A 21,231-nucleotide genomic window follows, 5' to 3' on the forward strand; every position below is an offset into this window, starting at 1 on the left:
AGCACAGGAAATTTTGAGGGCAGGGAAACTATTCTGTATGATGCTGTAATGGTGGATACTTAACTGTTATGAGAGTGAACCCTAAAGTAAACTATGGACTTTAGTTAATAATGATGTATCAATATTGTTTCACCCAATTAGTAAATGTACCACACCAATACAAAATACTTATAATAGGGGAAACTCTATGTGTGGAGGGAATATATAGGAACTCTAGCATCTCAATTTTTCTGTAAACCTAAAACTGCTCTAAAAAATAAAGTCTATTAATTAAAAAAACCTAGCTACTTTAAACAATAAAAAGGTGTTTAAATTATTTAAATTAAACAGTATTTAAATTACGTATGCGTGTGTGCACGTTTTCTAATCAAGCATTAAATGCAGCCAGAAAGAATGCACTCAAACTACCTCTTGGAATCAAAGGTAAACAAGATTATCACAGTCCTGTTCCCTCGGGAGGGGAAACTATAAGTTCTTGTATAGTTTGAATTTTTATAATGAACATACAATTGGCCAATACGCTTCCATTTTTTAATTTTTGGGGTTTAGCGAAGACTTCAGTAAGGGGGGGTACATCTTAATGCATTTTTCAATAATGAAACTACTGCTCATTCATTGGTCAGGGTACGCCACTTGTAGGACCAACCCCCTTAATCTCAGGGGTCAAGGAGGGGGTGTGGTTCCGGCCCCAGACCCCTTCGGACTAATGGCCAGCTGTCCCTAATGAGCGGGCGGAGGTCCCGCAGAACCCCTTCTCCGAGGAGCCTTGGGAGCAGCCAGCGCTGAAGAAACGTGTGCTGGCCCAAACACAGCCTTAACCCCCACGAACATGTGTCCCGTCTCCCCGTTTTTTTGCGCGCATCCGGTGCACTTCGGGGACCCTCTCGTCCACTGGAACACGTTTGTCACTCCTCGCAGGCACCTACTCTGCGTCCAACCCAATACAGGAGTGGGCGTAGGCTTCCGAGCCACGTGTCAGAGTCGGTCTGCCGAGTGGGCGGGGGCCCGAGGACAGGAGAGCGCCCAGATCTTGCAATTGCCCCGCCGGGACCCCAACCCGGCACCCGCGCGACGCCGCGTGCATCCCGCCGACCGGAAAGCAGGGGGCGGTCCCTGCCATCGACCCGCCGCCGCCGGCCGGCCAATCAGCGCGCAAGCTTCATTAATAGTGAACGCACCTGCCCCGCCCCTTGCCTCTCGCGGCGCCGCCCGCCCGCGCAGACCCAGAGCGCGGCCGCGGACGAAGATGGCGACCGCCATGTATTTGGAGCACTACCTGGACAGTAAGCGTCCCCCGCGTCCCCTGGGCCGCCGCCCGCGTAGGGCCCTCCCTGCCGTGCCCCGCCGCACGTCAGGACTCGCGCGCGAACCCCGGGGGTCGTGGAGACTACGGGACTCCCGGGGGCGACGGGGCCGTGCGTGGGGCGGGGCGGGTACGAAGGAGGGGCGCGCGCGCGCGGGGGGGTGTGTGTGTGCAGCACGGGGTCCCGCCATCGCGGCCGCGCCAATTCTATATGCGTCATGGAGGGGCGGGGCCAGTGCGGGGTGGCCCCGCCCCTTCGACTAGGCCCCGCCTTCCCCTGACAGGCCCCGCCCATTCCATCGGCCCCGCCCTTCCACCCCGCCCCTCCCCGACTGGCCTCTTCTTTCCTGCCTACGCCCCGCCCCTGTGAGGCCCCACCCTCCTTTTTTCGGGGCCTCTCGGTTTGGCCCCACCGTCTCCCCCAGGCCCCGCCCTCCTTCGATAGCTCCCACCCTCTCCGCATCCACCCCTCCCCGATTAGGCCCCATGCTCCTCGGCTCGGCCCCGCCCCTCTGCCGTCTGGGTCTCGGCCCCGCCCCCACTGCGCAGGTCCAAGAAAGTGATCCCAATCCCCTTGAACTCTTCGGGGGCTCCGTGCCTGGGGTCCCCGGGTTCGCTTCTTGGCTCTGAGCCTCAGCTTGTGCATCTGCAAGATGGGGAGGTGATGCTGGCGTGGAGGGCCTCCCAGGGTGCTTGCCTTTCCGCGGGGATACTTACGGGGCTCCTTAAGGTGTTCATGGCCAACGTCTCTGAGGTTCCTCCCGCACGCGTCCTTCTGTTTACCTGGAGCTCAGGATGGACCCTCCTGACCACTCCTGAGCAGACGGTTATGCCTCTCGTTTCGTAGAGGCTGAGTAGCTTGTCAGGGGCATGCACGTTTGGACCCTGGCTGTCTGGTTCCTGTGGGGCATGGCCTGGGGGATGTTGGGTGGGGTTGGACTGGATGGTCTGGATCGCTGTGCTGGGGATAGTCATGGTCACTGGGGCCTGGGCGCCCCACTCGAGGCTGCTGAAGGGAGTGAGCCCCTGCTCTGAGGGAGAAAGTGAGGGTCAGCTTTCCTCAGGGGGTTGCCCAGTCCTGTCCATTTGTTGCTCTCTGCCTGCCCATCCTGAGCACTTGTAGGGTTGGACTTCTCGCATTGTCACCGAAGAGGCCGGTATCCAGCTAGGGAGCACGGCCACTTGCCTTCCTGTGTCCTGCTGCCTGCCCAGTGGGCCCTGTGGGAGGGTCTGAGGAACCTGAGTCACATCATGTAGGCACCTGCTCACTCCTCGAGCACCTGCTGTGTGCCAGGAAAACAGACACAATTCTCATTTTCCTGACACCTAACTGTCAAATGGGCAGAAGTACGTTTAAAAAGCTCACAAGATTAAGGGTTGTGAAGGAGCTCAGCAGACCTTGAGAGCAGGAGATGGTTCTGTCTTGCCAAGGCCTGGGTGGTACGACAGGGCTAGAAGGTTGGGGAGGTGGGGAGGAGGCTGGGGAGTCCGGGGGCAGGGCTGGGACTTCGTGCAGCTCTCGGGGTGAGCTGGGGAGCGCTGGGGCTTTAAGCAGTGTCTTTGAAACATTAGGTTGAGCTTTTAAAATGACCACTGGCCACTGGCTGGTGGGCAGTGTGGAGTGGGTCGCGACCTGATGCAGGAGCCCAGTCGGGCTTGTAGAGGCTGTGCATGCTGGGAGGAGCTTGGCCTGCACTAGGAGGATATCCTGGCTGTGCAGGCTAAGCAGCGTGGGGCGAGGTCCTCATCATGTGCCGTTCAGCATGGCCTGTTTAACTTGAAATGTATTAAACTTGAGTGAAATTAGAAATTCGGTCCCTCAGTGGTACTAGCCCTGTTTCATGCACTCAATGTCCCCATATGACCAGTGCCCATGTCTTGAGCAGCTCAGAGCACATTTCCATCCTTGCGTAAAGTTCTGCCCAACAGCACTGGTCTGTGCTAACCGTGCACTGGGTTGCAGAGTCAAGTGGGGGAAAACCAAGGGGGACTCCAGGGTTTGGGACGGGCTCGCTGTGGGGGGGCTTTGGGGTTAAAGGGTCACACGGCCACCTTCTCAGCCTCTGCTCATAACTTGTTTCTAAGTTCACCTCCAACTTCTCCAGCATTGACAACTTCTGAAGTGTAGTGGCCTGTTACCAGTGTTTGGTACTGACTTGTCCCTATCTAAAAGAAGATTTCGTAATCCTTGTGCTCCCAAACCCTAACAGAAACAGACGACAAAGAGGGCTTATTATATGCAGACTTTAGCTATAAAGTCAAGAGGGCAGATGTGTGTGCTGCTACTGAGAACTCCATGTCTGTGTGTTTCAGGTATCGAGAACCTTCCCTGTGAACTTCAGAGGAACTTCCAGCTGATGCGAGAGCTAGACCAGAGGACAGAAGGTGGGTTTTGGCCTTCAGTACAGCCAGGGAAAGGTGGCACCAGGTACTGGAGTGGCACTGGGCCACCAGGGGACCCGGTGCAGAGGGGCCGCAGCCTCGCCCTAGGCTGTGGGTGTCGGACGGTGTCTTAGCAAGAGTGCTGATACTTTAAATCAAACTTTGTTCCTTGGATTCTTACACATCTTCAAATCACATCTCTATAAGTATCATCCCCTCCTTACAGGCAAAATATTTGTGACCTTTTCTTCCCTTTAAAAGATTTTCTAATTTCAAACTATGTGTGTATAGTTTTAAAAAATGAGTGCTTTTGATCTATTGATATTTAAGTTCCTGTTTCTAAGCCTCACATTTTGCTGCTATTTCTTATTCTACTAACCTTCAGTTTTAGACTTTGGTCGGTTGTTATGGGAAATGAACTTACTCTGCAGTTGCTCCCACCCAGCTCATGCAGCTCGCCTCCTCTCCCATTTCCCAGTGAATTTGAGTTGTGTTGGACCAGTGGTGGCAGCTCCATTGGCACCACCTGGTAGGTGGCTTACAGCCGGCCGAGCCACACCACATGTAACTTTTTCTTGTAGTTCCTAATTGCGTATGTGTTGGCTTTGTTTTTCACACTCCATACACATCCGTGTTTTCCGTGCGTCTGCTGCACCAGGTTCCCGGCTGGGTCTGTGCTCACTCTGTACAGAGACCTCCCCAGGAGCCTGCAGGTCCACCCGGGCTGCTGGTTTCGGGCCTGCACAGCATGGCCCTGGGTGTTCACAGCCTCCCCTTTGCCCCTTTTCTGTCCAGACCCTGTTTCCTGGGTCCTAAACATCCTCTTTCTTGTTTTGAAGGATCCCTATCTCTGGTCGCCTCCTAAGAAAGGGTGTATGGGATTGCATGTCTGAAAATGTGTGTGTTCTAGCCTCATATTTGATTAACCATTTGGCCAACCAACAGCCATTCCCCAGCACCTGACAGGCATTCTGTGTTAGCTCCCAGCTTCCGTGGCTGCTGAGACATCGAAGGCCATTGGGAGCCCTTCCCTCTTGAAGTTCTGGACTGCCCTTAGCCCTGAGATGTTACATTTTGTGGAGATGAGCATGGGTAATTTTCATTCCGTTTTCATTGTCGGAACAGCTGGTTTTTCACTTAAGGTGCAGCACCCTTACTGGTGAACACGGAGACTTCTGTTATTATGAAATACAGCATTTACATCCAAAATAAGCATGAACATTTAGGATTGCTTAGCAAATATCACCTGGTGAGCTTCTCCACCTCTAGCATCTGGGAACCTGTGTCACCCCTGGCGGCTACCACCCAGACTTTCCACCTGCGATAGTCGCTTCCCACCTCTAAACCAAAGAGCTAAGCATTGTGTCTGTTCTGCCAGTACTTTATTCTTTAAACAGGGATTCTCGACAATCAGGGAGGGCACGGTGCGCATTCGCTGGGAGAGCAGTCATATGCTGGCACCACCCTGGGCATGTCGTCCTGGTCACAGTGTGTGCACAGCTGCGTGTGTGCACGGTCTCTTCCTTGCTGAACTTGGTATTGTGAGGCCTTGCTTGTCGCCATGCTGGCGAGCGTGTGTGATGCATGGGGTGGGCCTAACCTCACCGTTTCTGTCCCAGACAAGAAGGCAGAGATCGACGTGCTGGCTGCGGAGTACGTTTCCACAGTGAAGACACTGTCCCCGGAGCAGCGCGTGGCACACCTGCAGCGCATCCAGGGCGCCTACAGCAGGTGCAAGGAGTACAGCGATGACAAGGTGCAGCTGGCCATGCAGACCTACGAGATGGTGAGCAGTACAACGGCGCAGGCCACTCACAGGCTTGGGCAGAGCGATGCTTCCAGAGGAAGCACAAATCGGGGGTGTCCTTCACCCGGGACCGCTACCATCTTGTTTCCTATGCCTGTTGGCTTGTGTACTTGGCTGGGGAGACCGTCCATTTTTATCCATTGTATCTATGTTTTAACCCTTTGGATCAGCTTTAGGAAGAGTCCTAGGATTGCTTATGTCCTGTTTCCTCTCAAGTAAACTTCACTCAGCCCACACGGGGCACGTGAGGTCGTATGGCCAAGCTCTGCTGGCCTCGCGGCGGTCGCCTGACTAACGCCCTTCCCCACCTCCCCAATAAAAGCACAGTGGTATTTTCAAAACCTGAATTAAGTTGTGTTCGAGAAAGGATGCTCTAGAAGGAGACCCCAAAATGCTGCATCTTTAGAGTAAGCAGCCTGTTTTCTAAAGAGTTCGGTCCAATCAGTTGTCGTTAAGGCAGATTTCATCTCTGAAGCATAATGAACTTAAGATTGTAGTTCATTTCCAGACACGGAAGGGTGTTGTCACTCTTCCCTTGTGGCTGTGACTTGGGGCTGGGTCGGGTGTCAGGAGCCCCTGGGTCAGGTGGTGCGTGGTGCTGCTTCCTCGTGGATGTCCCTCACCCAGGAGCAATGGCACTTGCCCTGGCCCATTGCGCTGACCGTATTGCTTTCTTTCTTTCTTCGAGTTCACCCTGTGCCTAAAGCACTAGAGTAATTGTCTGTTTTCCTTTTTTTGGGTTTTTCTGGTTAAGAACCCATCCGTTCCTCAGCTTTTTAAATTAGGACTTGACATGAAATTCCCTCGCCCCCTTCCATTGCCCCTCACTAGTCTGTGTCTCACTGCTACCGCCATGGTTCTTCCTGAGTAGGGTTTATTCTGTTGGGGTATCAGAGATTACATTTTGATTACATTTCGAAATCATGGCTTCGTCTTAGCAGAGCTTTCTTTAATGGAAGACTCAGTTAAAGGGCAATAGAGTGCTTGTCGGTTGGCTTGCAATGTGTTTGTGACTCCTGAGGTCTTTGCTTTCGTTTTTAAGTAAGACTTGGAGAATCCTTGTGTGCAGGTGGACAAGCACATTCGAAGGCTCGACGCAGACCTGGCGCGCTTTGAAGCAGATCTCAAGGACAAGATGGAGAGCAGTGACTTTGAAAGCTCTGGAGGAAGAGGGTTAAAAAGCAAGTCTTAATTTTTCCTTACTTTGTTACTTTTAACTCGAGAGTTTCAAAGAATTTTGTCTGATAAATGTATTAGGATCAGTACGGTAAATACCCTATTTAAGTAAATCTAGTCCTGCTTCAGTGAATTCTGGGAAAATAATTGGGGTCTTTCTTGTCTTCCAGAAGGTCGAGGTCAGAAGGAAAAGAAAGGCTCCCGGGGCCGAGGCCGCAGGGCCTCAGAAGAAGACACTCCAAAGAAGAAGAAGCACAAAGGAGGGTGAGAGGCTGTTTTTCTTTACTCTTTCCCCCAGATGCCATTAGTGATTGTCAGGGTCTAGAACACCAGTGACAGCCACCCCTGAGGAGGTGCTCACCCCCTGCCGGGGTAACTGTAGTTCTCCGGGCTTTACGGGTGTTGGTCCATCAGTCCTCACGGCAGCCCGACGTGAGCAGCGTTATCACCGGTGGCTCCCAGGGAGGGCACCTGCCCGAGCTTGACAGCCAGTGTGCGGGAGCGGCGGGTTTGCCCCACAACTCGTTCTCTGAGCCCCTGTGTGTCCTGCCTCTCGAGTGACACAACAGTGTGTGACAGTTCAAGCTAAGCCACTCTTTAGTAGCTGAATATATATCTGTTGATCGTTTCATATATAAATATATTTTTTGTACATATTATTAAATTGTGTGATTACATTTATTAAATACACATGTCATTTAACTTAAACTTGAGAATGTTTCATTTAAAGCCTTCTCCTACCTACTCCCCCCTCCCAGGTACTGTAGTGTTGTTTCCCAAAAGTGGTATTTAGATTGAAGAGAAAATGGTAGAATGCCAGGTGACTTCTGTGTAGACGATTCTGACAGTTATGGGGAGAGGTCAGAAGAGTTCTTGACAAAAAGAGAAAGGTTTTGGTTATAAAACCTGGTGTTTAAACTTTCATCTTTTAAAACACCCACATGGCAGCTTTTGCATTGTGAAACAGCACCCAGACACAGACCAGCACACAGAACAGGCGGTCAGTTTAATGAAGGGCTGTGAGAGTCTGACTGGTCAGTCTGACTGCTGCCCGGAGCCTTTTATGTACCCGTTGAAACCATGACCTGCCCCTGCCCCAAGTAGGCACCGTCCACAGTTATCCAGTGTGTGTTCCCATTCTTTCTTCCTAGTTCTGTCCCCGACGTGTGCATTCCTGGACCTTTGAGATTGGAGATTTATTTTATTAAGGAATAATTGACATATACTAAGATGTCCTCTTTTGCAGATGTCCTCGTGGTTTGATGCTCTATTCAATTTCTTTACAGTTATGGAACTATTCCTGCTGTTTATTTCTTCTAGAGTCAGTTTTGGTAATCTGTGTCTTTCAAGTATTTGTTCTTTCTTATAAGTTGTCTGATTAATTGACATCAAGTTGTTTATAATATTACATCATCCTTCTGATGTTGTAGGATCTGTACAGATGACCCCTTCGGGCCTGGTAATTTATGTCTTCTTTCATTTTGTGTTGATCTTTTCAGAGAACTAGCTTTTGGTTTCATTGATTTTTTTTTTTCCTTCACCCTGTTTTCTATTGCATTTATTTCTGTTCTTATTTTTATTATTTCCTTCCTACTATTTAACTTAAATTTACTTTGTTTTTTTTCCCCTCTATCTTTTTAAGGTAAAAGTAGCGTAGATCATTGATTTTCACACCTTCTTTCTTTTTTAAATATTTAAAGCTATAAATTTCCTTCTAATTTCTGTTTTACTGCATCCCACAAATTTAGATAAGTTGTATTTTTATTTTTATTCCATTCAGAATATTTCAAAATTCCCTTTGTGGTTTTTCATTAACCCACAGCTTATGTAGAAGTATGTTTCTCAGTTTCCAGGTAATTCAGATTTTTCCATGTAATTTTCTGATTTCAATTTCCGTTTTAATTTTGCAGTGATCAGAGAACGTTCTGTAGTTGAAATCCTCTGCAATCGACTGAGTTTGAGTTGTGTTATGGTTTATGGCCTGTCTTGCTGAATGTTCATGTTCACTTGAAAAGAATGTATGTTTTTCTGTTGTTGGGTGGAGTGTGCTTTAAATGTCAGTCTGATCGCTTGGTGGGTAGTGTTGTCCCAGTCTTCTGTATCCTTAACTGATACTCTGTTTAGTTCTATAAATTTTTGAAATAGGATTGTTGAAATTTCCAATTCTAGTTACGGATTTGTCTATTCTCCTTTCTGTTCAGTTTGCTTTTGCTTCATCTATCTTGAAGCTTTGTTATTTGATTCTCCATATACATTTAAGTTTTTAAAAAATAATGGACTCCTTTATCATTATGAAATTTATTTCTTTATTCCTTCTAATATTCTTTGTTTTGAAGTCTACTTTGTCTGATATTACTATAGTTCGTCCAGCTGTCCAGATGATGAATTTTTGCATGGTGTCTCTTTTTCCTTTATCATCCTTTTATGTTCAAACCGTTTATGCCTGGAGGGCAGTCAGTGCTTTGGCCATGTTTACCTTCTTTCTCGCCTCCTGTCCATGCTGCTTCCACAGTCTGCGGAGGTCTGGGAGTGCGGGCTGGCCAAGTCGGAGGTAGGCCCCTTCCCCAAGGACATGACAGGGATCTCACTCTGCCTCTCCATCACCCTGTAGCCTCTGCGTGGTCCCTGGGTTCAGTAAATGGACTGGGGTCCCAGCCACCATGCATGCAGGGTCCTGACTTGGTGCCGTCGGCTAAGCCCAGGAGACGCAGGGCCTGCTCGCTCCCTCGCAGCTGTCCCTCTCCACCCTAGGGCTCCCAGCCCGTCACTCCTCAGTCTTCCACTGTCTTTAAAATGTGGTTTTAGCAATTTGTTGGGTTTGTTTTTTGAACTCGTGGTGGCAGCTGTGTTCCCAGTTGTCCTGCCCAGGACCTTAAGGCAGCCTGGGCCTTGTCTGGGGAGGAGCAGACATTCTCATTTGTCTGTTCCTCACCTGAGGTCACTCCCAGAGGGGACAAGACGGGACGTGTGCCTGGCTGTGCCTTAGATATCAGTGGTGACCCACACCACATGTGTCACAGCCATCCCTGCTGGCACGCTTGACATGGCTGGGCCACGCAGCTATTTCTGATAGCTGTGCCAGTGTGCGTGTTGGTGACTGCTATCTAACAGCGCTGAGGGGCGGTGGCTGCCCCAGTGCCGATGATAGGGGGAGACGTTTGTGTTATGGTCAGTGGGTTGGGCTGCACCTGGCACATTGGCGTGAATCCATTTCCTGTCCACGGCGACCCTGAGTTGTGGTGCTGTTACTGTCATTTTGCAGATGTCGAACAGCCAGAGATGGGCTGAAGCGAGGGGTACGTGAGATGCTGAGGTCTGCTCTGAGACTGTCCCGCCACCCAACCTTGGTGGCTCGGGAACGCAAGGGCAATACAGGGTCAGATGGGTGACTTGAGTGACAGCCGATGGGCTCACCCTGGATCCTGTAGGATACCGGGTGGCACGGCTCCCAGGATGCAGTCCTGAGATGTGCGTGGGGAACCCACTCTGTCCCTGGGTCTGGAGCTCTCGCACACTCCTGTGTCCTGTGGGCACAGTGGCTTCACAGTGTGTGGTGTGTTACGGGTTCCGTCTTCCCTGGTGGGAGACTCTGCAGGGCGTGCTCGGGCTGGCAGGGCTTTTCCTAGTATGGCATGTTGCAGATGTCCTCCTTTTCTGTCTGTGGAGCCCCAAGTTGAGGCTGCCCAGACACACAGTCGCAGCCTGAGGAACTTGCCTGGCAGTGCTGCTCTCTGGCAAGGCAGGACCTGCATATGGACACGGACAGTTATTCTTGTAGCGCCTGAATCCCAAAGCTACCTGAAGTGTTTGGGAGGGGTCTCCTGGTACTACTGTCTGGTGACGGATGTATGCCATGTTCAGGGAAATTAGCCCAGTAGCGCCACAGCAAGCAGTGCCCGATGGTAGGGTCACCTGGCCTGCCCGAGGGACAAGCTTGGCAAGCAGGAAAGGCCCTCGTGAGCTCGGCCTGCCCGTGACCTCCTGGTGCTTCCCTCTGGAGGTAGCAGCAGCACTCAGCACCCCTGGAGGGACACCACCTGGAGCCTCCTTAGGTGAGACTTCCTTGCTGACTGAGTGGTATCCTTGCCAGGTGGTCCCTCGGCCCCTGCAGCCTCTCCTGCTGCCACCCTTGAACCCAGGGTGACAGGCATGAGTCAGTTACCAGCTGAAATGAAGTCAGTGGTGAAGCGTAGAGAGCAGTACAGCGTTCTGTGTACAGTATGACTGTCAGAGGATTTGCCTGAGCACCCAGCATGAGCACCTAGGAGGCAGGACAGAGCCAGACAGTCTCGGCCACGGTGACAAATCTAGGTGTCAGCGGTGGCAAGGAACCAGTGCCCTAGCCTGAGGATGACTGTGACTGTTGCCTGCAACAGTGTTACAGCACATGGATAGGACACTTGTGACACTGACAGTTTTCAGATATAAAGAGAAAGCCTTGCCTGTCCTCAGAGACAGAGCAGAGGGAAGAGACTCAGATTGGCCTGGAGCCCGCACAGGCAGCACTCATGCCAGGGGTGGGGTGGGGGGTGGGGGGGCACGACTGGAGGGCAACGTGTTTGCTGGGACCGTGTGGCAGCCAGGGGGCAGTATGAGGCCTGGAACATGACTGCAAACCTGCACGACCTTTCTCACGAGGTCGATGGAAAAGGAGAGGGGGCGATTCTCTTTGGAAGCAGACTCTCCTCACGTCACTCTTGTCATGATGTTTGAGTTGTCTGCCTGCCACTGTTGCTCACTTTCCCTTTACCGCGTGTGTTCTTGATTTGGGGGGATGGTCAGAAGATTTCCTCTCTGTACTGATAGGACTGTACTGTCTATGGTGGCCTGCAGCTTTATTTGAAAAATACTGAAACACATAAAAACTTGATGCCCCGGTCCCTTCCCTTTAACAGGTGGACGTCCATTGCCACTGTCCCACCTGTTTGCTGCCTGGAGGGGCATGTAGGCACGGTGGGATCCTGGCTCCGCCACTGGTTAGAGACCCCAAGGGGAGCTGAGGGGTGGAGGGCGACAGACCTGCTTCACTGGGGTGGGCAGGGAGGGTGGTTGCAGTCAGAAGTGTCCCCGGTGTTGGGTGGGCGGTGGTGGGCTCGGGAATGTGAGGGGAGCTGGTGGGTTCTGTGGGTTTTGGGGTGAATGATGGTAACCGTGGGGATGTGTGGTGGGAACATGCCAGCCTTTTTCATGGGAGGGACCAGGAGAGAGCTGGTGAAGGCAGGGCCATTCAGACACCTGGACCCGTCTTGGGTAGAATCCAGGCAGGGTTCTCGGGCGTCGCTGGTGGTGACATGTTCCAGAGGGGGAGAGGGCCCCCAGGAGGCCGAGGAGGGTCACCCTGGGGCTGGGGGAGGGAGCCCTGGGAGCAGGTCCTGTCCAGGTGAAGGGACCAAGACGGGATGGATGCATGTCCCCAGAATGGGCCTGGACTCCATGCTGTGAGGTGAGTGGTTTTCCCTTTGCAGCCGGTCAGTGTCGCTGCCCCTCTACCCCTATCTGGCACTGTGGGAGGCGTCGCGTCCCCACCCACCTGCTCACGGCGGCCGTATCCCCCAGGTCTGAGCTCACCGACACCATCCTGTCAGTACATCCCTCTGACGTGCTGGACATGCCTGTGGACCCCAACGAGCCCACCTACTGCCTGTGCCACCAGGTGTCCTATGGGGAGATGATAGGCTGTGACAATCCGGACGTGAGTGTCGGGGCATGGCGAGGCGGGTGCTGCCGCAGGACGTGGGGCGTTGAGATGGGGTCCTGCACACTGGCGTCCACTGTGGGCCCTTGGGCGGGGTCTTGTGCCAGGTTGGGGGGCAGGTGGTTGTCTGTTTCTGGGTCACAGAACAGCAGAGCGCTGACTGCCGGCTGTCCCCTCTGCTTTGCAGTGTCCCATCGAATGGTTTCACTTTGCCTGTGTGGACCTGACCACGAAACCCAAAGGAAAATGGTTAGTATGGGGTGCTGCTCTGTCTCCTCCTGCCCACCGGGCACCCTCCTGTGTTGGCTCCTCTCAAGAACAGGTGGGAGGATGGGGCCCCCAGCACTCTTGGTGTGGCTTTGGGGACCAGGCCATTGTCACTCATCGGTCCTGGGTCCCCAGGCCAACCTGGCAGAGGGACTTTTGCTGCCCACCTCACCGGGGTGTGTGTCTTTTATTCTATTTGCATAATACTTACATTTCTGTTGTGAAGAAGGGCCATTGTGGACTTTTGAGTGAGGTCCAGATAATCCTAAGTACAAATGAGACATGGGGGGTTCTTTTCCCCTGGGAAAGCTTCCAGGGGCGCTTAGCAGCACAGCATGAAAGATGGGACTAGGGTGGGTACGCTGTCTGGTCGGGAGCCAGCTTCTCCTGCTCTTGATCCTGGATTCAGTTGTTCCTACGATTTCACTTAAATAAAAACCTGGGTTGTTCACTTGTGTTAAAAATGGATATACGTTCTAAACTGAACAATTAGACGTGTTTCCGTCCTTGTTTGTGTGTGTGGGATGCCTCTGCTTGTGTGCAGACGGGGATCAGACACCCCAAAGGGCACTCTGCGTTACCCTGGTCCTCAGCGGACAACAGCAAGGTGGGGCGCCCCCATGTCTTACACCAGGACGTGTGGAGCATCTAAGAAGTGAGTGACACAGCAGGCCCCGACCGTGCTCAGTGGCACGGGTGACAGGGCCGTGAGTGGGGCCCTGGCAGGCAGAGCTGCAGAGCTAGGCGGCCCGCCAGGCTGAGGAGGCCGCCCTGCCGGGCAGGCTCCATCAGTGATGGGGGGGCTCCTGCGTCGACGGGTTGGACACGAGGCAGAGAGGTTTGATTTGAGTTTGATTTTGGACATGCTGGCTGTGGGTTGTTTGCGGGACTTAGGCTGGAAGAGTCTAGCAGGCATTGGAAAATAGCTTTGCCTCGGAAGAGAGGGGGTGCTGTGTCAGCCCAGCTGCCATGCGGCGGAACAGGCAGGTTAGATGGAGCTAGGGAGGCAGGCTGTGTTAGTCCTGTTTTCTCTGTGGTCTTTTTAGAGATCAGTGCATGCACAGGCTCTTCCCTGTCAGTGAGGTGGGAGCTCACTGCCACGTTCTCGCCATGCGGGAATGTGATGCTGGGAGAGCTGCTTTTCTCTGGGGCTTGGCTGGGATAGGCAGGGGGCAGGGACGAGCTCAGTCACTCCCGCATCAGCTGCCTCCTTCTAGGGAGCTCAGGAGGGCTGAAGGGGAAAGCAGCATGGCATGTCCCCTTGTCACTGGCTGCCGTGGTGCAGGAGTGCCTGAGAGAACCCTTGATCGAAGGCTCTGGGACTTGCTTGCCCAGGGCCACCAGGGAGCACATGTTAGCGTGCAGCCTTCTGGCCAGTCAGACCTGCAGGGCGGGCCTGGGAGTCCGTGGGGCTGCCTGGTGCAGCCTGCCCCGTGGGATTGTCTCCAGTTTGATCACTGCTGACCCTGTGATGGCACAGGGAAGAGCTCTTACCTCTGATGGGCTCGTTTACTATATCCTTCCCTCCTGATCAGGAGGAAAGCAGTCGTGCTGATTGATTTGTATTTCTCAACTTCAAAGCAGATGAGCTAGACGTTCAGTGTGTTCAGGAGCTTTTCCCAACAGGAGAGCAGCGTGCGTCACTTCTGGTGCTGTCTCACCAGTGTCCAGCTGTCCTGGGACACCTGGGGACATGGGCTCTGGGACTCTCGAATGCTGGCAGGAGTGGTACAAAGGGCCGATTGCTGTGCCTTTCTTGTCACAGGTTCTGTCCCCGATGTGTTCAGGAAAGGAGGAAGAAGAAGTAAGGAAGAGGTCGACACCTGGGCCAGAAGAGCAAGTTAACACACTCCTTCATTCACGTTGCAATATTTTATTTTCATTTTAAAACTACCTTGTTTCGAATGACATTTAATAACTTGATGGCCAGTTGTAATTCTGGATACTTCCTAAAACAAACAAGAACCCACCTGAGCCCTGTTTGCACAGAGGAGCGATCTCATCGGAACTTGCCACAGGGACTTTATTGGGACTTTTCGTACAGACCCCTGCACTGAGCACAGCAGTCCCACGAGGAGCTCGAGGGACTCCATGGGAATGTGCGTGGGGAGTGCTGGGTGCACTGGGACGTCCAGCCTGGTGCATATGCTGCCATTACTTTGCAGCTAGAGGTGTGAGCCTCACGTGGTCTATATTCCCTGGACTGCTCCCTGAGAGCCCATCACCACTGGAAGCGCGTCTGTCCTCACCGAGGGGCGGTGCCGGTGGGCACCCTCACACCTCAGCTCTGCCTCGCAGTGACCGCCTTTGCCATCTGGACTGTTTCCCACCCTGAGGGTTTTGCCTTCTAGGTGAACACTCTGGAGAGGCAGACGGCCACAACCAGCACCAATAAGAGCCAGTGTGACAGATGGGCTCATAGCTCTGTTTCTCTGGTATTCCAGACGTTTTTACTGTGAAGATGAAGTTGTTGTAATTGCATGAAGATAGGGGGTCCAGTCTGCTCAGAGTCAATCTTAAAGCTGTTTGTGTTGTGCACTGGGTTAGCAGCCTACACTGGGAGGGCAGCAGTGATGTGACGTGATTTGTGTGTTTCTTGTGCCGCAGTCGCAGTTCTGCAATGCAGTGGAGGAACGAGAGTGGACCTCCTGTCTAATCAGCATTCACCAAGCTGATTTTGAGCTGTCTTTTTGATAATAGTTGAGGGACATTACATACATTTGAGGTGTTAGGATTCACTTGTGATGGTGCCTCTTGGTGTGACTGTCAGGAGTGCCTCTGGACTCTGCAAGGCCCCATGATTTGGAGAAGTCAGGATTCCTGAAGAAAGACAGGAACTGTCTGTCCTCATGTCCTGGTGCAGCGTGGAATTGAGATGTGAAATGCCCAGAAGAATCGCGTTCTCTTTGTGAGGAATGAGCCACCTGCTTCCTTCTGATGGGCTCGTTTACTATATCCTTCCCTCCTACTTCGTCAGCTTTCACCCAGGAGAGGAAATAAGTAAGGCAGAGAGGAACTCGTGAAGCTGTGTCTGGGACACACTGCCCCGCAAATGAGTTGATATTCCGCAATGACAGCGGGATGTCAGAGGGCAGCCAGGGTCCGGCTGGAACGTGTGTGGTTCTCAGCAGGTCTTATACGCACTGGACGTGTCTGGACTGCTGTCCTTTCTGGAGTGAGCCCAGGGAGTGGAACTTGTTCCCAGATAACTATGGGGGGCTTAGTTCAGCATGTGGGACCCTTCCAGCCTTGGGCTGGATGGTTAGGGTAGGGGCTCAACAGCTGCTATGGCCTGTCCCCAGTGGGTCCCCAGGCCTGACGAGCGTTTTCATAACCGATGCCTTCCTGCTGCTCAGGAAGGAGGGATGGGGGCGGCCTCAGAACGAGCATCCGCCAGCACACCCGGTCTCAGCCACGCCGGAAACAAGGCACGCTGCTGGTATTTAATAACTTAGTTCCATGTTAACACAGGTGTAAAGAAATTGTGGGGAATTAATTGTGGAAAAATGTTTTCTTCCGTCTTTAACCAGTTTTTATGGAGAGAATAGGTAAGTATAGTAAGTTTGTGGTGATTCTGTAGAAACTGATTTAATATTTGCACTTCATCTGTGAATACTTCACACCCATGGTCGCCATGGAAAAACAGTGGTGTTTGTAGATGTAAGCTGGTGGATGGTTAGTCTGATTGTCGTCACCTGGTTACCTGAGGCCTCGTTCATTTCTCAGGAAAGATGGCCGACTTCTGTGTCTTAGGCTTTTGTTGAAAGTTCGATGTCATCCTGCTTGCCAGTGTAACATCCCATGTGTCGACCTTTTTTAAGTTTCTGTGCTTGTCTGTTTCTAGTGTGTACTTTTGCCAGTTAGAATGGTATCACCAAAATCACATGCGTGCAGCTCTGAAGGAGACAGAAACCATGAGCAGAATCGAAGTTCCCCTTGGACGATGGTTGCATGATGATCACACGTCTTCCCGACCATTAATACCATCTAGGAGTCAGGAAGACTTGAGGGTTGTCTGGCAGGGAGAAAATGTGAAGCCACTTGGCCTGGCTTCAGCCCACACTGCTTGCACCACCCAAGCGTTGTTCCACATGGTCTGGCCGCCCTGTCCAGGGGGTGCGATTCAGGCCAGACCCCCGTCTGCCAGGCCTCACACCTGATCCTGGGGTGGCTGTGGACCCAGCCTCATCCCTCAGGTTGAGGGGGTCAGTGTCGGCCCAGTGGTCCCCCTGGCAACCGTCTGAGCCCAGGCTGCCGGCCTTCTGCGTCTGTGGGCTTTACTTGTAAGAGAAGAAGTGTCATGTTCCAAGGACAAGCAGAACCATTTTCCTTGTCCTGAGTGTATGTCATCAGCCTCCAGTTCTCCAACTGGAGGACACATGCTGCACTAATAGAAACAGTTTGTTAGCTGAGCCCCTGCATCTGTGGCTGTGCTAGTGGAGCTGTTGGCTGGGCAGAGGCTTAAGTGACTGTCCCGACAATGCAGGCTGGGGTCCTTGGGCAGATGACTGTCCCCACTGTGCAGGCTGGGGTCCCCGGACAGGTGGACCTGAGACCTATACAGGCCAGGGTCAGGAGAGCCAGTGGCTTCTGGTCTCCCCGGGGCAGCAAACGCCCAACACAGCCATGTGCACCTGTAACAGTGGGATGTTCTGGGAAGTATGGGGACAAGTCTAGCTGTGTGTCAGTGCCGTTCCAGACGGCTACACTGCACTGGGCCTCCTGCCCTGTCCCTTGTCAGAGGCTGCTTCAAGCAATAACGTCCACAGAGCGGCTTCCCCACGTGCCACAGCCAAGGCCTGCCCCATCGCTGGACATTTCTGGTCATTGCAGAGCTAAGGTTTCCTCAATTTTTAGTGAATAGCGATTCCTGTCCTGAGAGGAATTTTAAAATGGGAAGTCTAAGAAAAATGTCCTCATTCAGGAGACAGTCCTATGAAGTTTCTTCCTATGTAGGTATTTTGTGGTGTTCACCTTTACCACATTTCATCCAAAAAGATGATGCAGCTTTAACATGAATGTTACATTTTATTTTCAAGGAATTATCTATGTTCCTTTGTAAAGGAAAGATAATATTGTAAATCTTTTTATTAAATAATGTAAAGATGTATATCTGTATTTTTGGATCATGTTATAGATTATGGATATATTGTTTAATAAATAAAGTATTTTTTGGAACAAACGTTAAGAGACTGCATCGTTTGGGGAATGCGAAAACTCCAGCATTGTGGCCAGCGGTGGTCAGTGTGTCCTGGGGTGAATTGTGAAGAGGATGTGTGGTGAGCTGCAGGAGAATGCTTTGCTGGCCATGGGTCTGCATGGGGCCCTGGGCCTCACCTTGCTCAGTGGCCAGCTCTGGCCCTCAGCTGTGTCGTAGTGTCAGAAGTTGGTTCCCAAGCTCACAAGAAAGATGTGCATAGATGACAGCGCTGGGGTCACTTTATGGAGGCCTCAAGTGCCTTCCAAGACTGGCATGGCTGTCAAGACCCCTTTGGGGTCTAAATAGTTTTCAGGACGTTTCCTTGAGAGTGTTAACGATCAGGGTCCAGAAACCCAACAAGGTCACCACAATGGAGCAGCTCAGCCTCACCCATTTTCCACATGAAAACCACTCACGGACCTGGAGTCCACCACAGGGCACCTGCGGCCATTTGTGTGGGTGACTGCCTGGGAAAGGAAACGCCAGCTGTTTTGGGGTGGGGGCAGTCAGCTTCACTGGTTCTGAATTGCTACTAATCCCCACAGGTGCAAGATGCTGCTGGTCTAGATAGCGAGGGCCTACGGCAGTCGGGTGGGAAGGGACATTTGTCTGGTTATCTTCCCAGTGCCAGCCTGTGTCACTGAATAGGCCTGACAACTGGCACAATTCCCATAGTAACTGACCTGTGGGGCAAGGGTCATTAAGGCAGGAGGGGCCATGTGGAAGTCTGGTTTGTCCTCTCCCCGCCTCCCCCCAGAACAGTGATGCAAAGGCAAACTGCTTCCTTGACAGGGAGGCACAGTGGGGTGTACTGAACACCCCCAGTGTACCTGCGTGAAGACTGTACTGAGGACTGGTCTGCAGACGATGCCGGCTGGTGCATGGTTACCAGAGGAAATTGGCACTCAGCGGTGGCCTGACAAGGACCCATTTGTTCCTGGCAAAGCCTCCAGTGCACCTTCAGTCTGCTTCAGGGCTGTGTGGACGCTCTTGCTCTCTGTAGGCATGGGGCCCAGAGGCCCTCATTACTGGAACGTCCCTCAGAGTACCCCTCCCGTCTGCTTTTGCTGATGACACACGGAACTGGGTGAGCATACAAGCACTGGCCATGCCTCAGCAGGACCCATGGAACCAGATGGAGGGAGGTGACCCCTGCCCCAGTTCTAGGTACTGTATCAGGAAGGTGGAAGCAGTGTCACTGACAGGTCTGGGTACCGGAGGGTTGAGGTAAAGTGACTGCCTCAGCTACCACCCCTAAACCGGGGCCAAGGCAGGAAGCTGCATGTGGCATCTTGCGGGAGGGGCGCGGAGTGGGACTTTGAGCTCCAAGGAGGGCTGGCTTTGGGAGGGTGCCTTGCGGGGTGGGACTCAGCCCATGGCAGCGGGTGGTACCTGCCTGGCCCTGTGCCCCATGGAGCTGGGACTGAGACGCCTGCGACACCCCTGAGGGAATGGGACAAGGCCAGGAACTGGCCCCAGGGCCACGGAGTGAGGGCCGTCACTGCAGTGATGTCACAGGAACATCCATTAGGCCACAAGTTTCCTTGGTCCCCTGCCCTTGTCCCTCCCACGTGCCCCAGCAGGCAGAGGCCAGGGGCACGCCGGGCTGAGGGTGGAGCCTAACGGGGCAGACAGGCCTGGGGGGGGCTGGAGAAGCCAGGTGCCGAGGGCCTCCCCACACCCCCGCACGGCCCCCTCCCCACGCCGCCCCTCTGAGGTCCTCTGGCTGGATGTCCTGCCCAGGCCTTTGATCAGGACAGCGTGGTGGCCGCCCTCAGCTCTTGGAGCTTCCTGGGGTACTGCCTTCCAAGCACACCACGCTGCAGGGGTGTCTGCCCTTTGGCAGGAGCGGAGCCCAGCGCACCGGAGCGCTGGGAGCCAGGCTCCTGGGGGGACCAGAGGCCCCTGGGGGGACGGAGGCTCCTGGGGGGACGGAGGCTCCTGGGGGGACCAGAGGCCCCTGGGGGGACAGAGGCCACTGGGGGGACCAGAGGCCCCTGGGGGGACAGAGGCTCCTGGGGGGACCAGAGGCCCCTGGGGGGACCAGAGGCCCCTGGGGGGACGGAGGCTCCTGGGGGGACCAGAGGCCCCTGGGGGGACGGAGGCTCCTGGGGGGACCAGAGGCCCCTGGGGGGACTGGAGGCCCCTGGGGGGACGGAGGCCCCTGGGGGGACCGGAGGCCCCTGGGGGGACAGAGGCCCCTGGGGGGACCAGAGGCCCCTGGGGGAGCGACGCCCCTGGGGGACCAGAGGCCCCTGGGGGGACGGAGGCCCCTGGGGGGACAGAGGCCCCTGGGGGGACCGGAGGCCCCTGGGGGGACGGAGGCCCCTGGGGGGACCAGAGGCCCCTGGGGGGACAGAGGCCCCTGGGGGAGCGACGCCCCTGGGGGGACGGAGGCCCCTGGGGGGACCAGAGGCCCCTGGGGGGACGGAGGCCCCTGGGGGGACAGAGGCCCCTGGGGGGACCGGAGGCCCCTGGGGGGACGGAGGCCCCTGGGGGGACAGAGGCCCCTGGGGGGACCGGAGGCCCCTGGGGGGACGGAGGCTCCTGGGGGGACCGGAGGCCCCTGGGGGGACGGAGGCTCCTGGGGGGACGGAGGCCCCTGGGGGGACCGGAGGCCCCTGGGGGGACGGAGGCCCCTGGGGGGACAGAGGCCCCTGGGGGGACCGGAGGCCCCTGGGGGGACGGAGGCTCCTGGGGGGACCGGAGGCCCCTGGGGGGACGGAGGCTCCTGGGGGGACGGAGGCCCCTGGGGGGACAGAGGCCCCTGGGGGGACCAGAGGCCCCTGGGGGGACGGAGGCCCCTGGGGGGACAGAGGCCCCTGGGGGGACCGGAGGCCCCTGGGGGGACGGAGGCCCCTGGGGGGACAGAGGCCCCTGGGGGGACCGGAGGCCCCTGGGGGGACGGAGGCCCCTGGGGGGACAGAGGCCCCTGGGGGGACCGGAGGCCCCTGGGGGGACGGAGGCCCCTGGGGGGACCAGAGGCCCCTGGGGGGACAGAGGCCCCTGGGGGAGCGACGCCCCTGGGGGGACGGAGGCCCCTGGGGGGACCAGAGGCCCCTGGGGGGACAGAGGCCCCTGGGGGGACGGAGGCCCCTGGGGGGACCGGAGGCCCCTGGGGGGACCGGAGGCCCCTGGGGGAGCGACGCCCCTGGGGGGCAGCCAGAGACCTCTAGGCCCGCAGTAGGAGGGGTGGGCCGTCCCCCTTTCAGGCCCGTCGGCTTGGACCCCGGTGGGCCGACCCTCGGGAGGGGGCGCGAGGGGGCGCTGAGACCGCTGCAGGGCGGAACGGGTCACGGCCGGCTGTCCCCGCAGTGGACCGTGAAGCGTGCGGCGCGCCCGGGCGCACGGGGCCGCTGTGGGGCCGGAAGCGGGGCCAGGGCCTGGGGGGCGGGGCCCGG

General features: G+C 54.8%; 1 protein-coding gene across 1 annotated transcript; it reads left to right on the top strand.

The window, feature by feature from the left end:
• The first annotated feature begins 1,231 nt into the window (after positions 1 to 1,231).
• Positions 1,232 to 17,806, top strand: ING5 (inhibitor of growth family member 5). Its single transcript, XM_081051402.1, has 8 exons — positions 1,232 to 1,283; positions 3,617 to 3,688; positions 5,305 to 5,471; positions 6,562 to 6,673; positions 6,839 to 6,932; positions 12,225 to 12,360; positions 12,551 to 12,612; positions 14,396 to 17,806. Exons 1-8 carry the CDS (start codon positions 1,247 to 1,249, stop codon positions 14,436 to 14,438), a joined length of 723 nt encoding a protein of 240 aa, XP_080907528.1. The 5' UTR covers positions 1,232 to 1,246; the 3' UTR covers positions 14,439 to 17,806.
• Positions 17,807 to 21,231: the final 3,425 nt, after the last annotated feature.

The sequence above is a fragment of the Rhinolophus hipposideros genome (assembly GCF_964194185.1).
Source record: "Rhinolophus hipposideros genome assembly, chromosome: 6".
In the NCBI taxonomy this organism is placed as follows: Eukaryota; Metazoa; Chordata; class Mammalia; order Chiroptera; family Rhinolophidae; genus Rhinolophus; species Rhinolophus hipposideros.

Coding starts and splice junctions, on each gene's coding strand:
- ING5 (XM_081051402.1), top strand. CDS start 1,247: ATGGCGACCGCCATGTATTTGGAGCACTACCTGGACA. Junction 1,284..3,616: donor TTTGGAGCACTACCTGGACA/GTAAGCGTCCCC, acceptor TGTGTGTTTCAG/GTATCGAGAACCTTCCCTGT. Junction 12,361..12,550: donor TAGGCTGTGACAATCCGGAC/GTGAGTGTCGGG, acceptor TCTGCTTTGCAG/TGTCCCATCGAATGGTTTCA.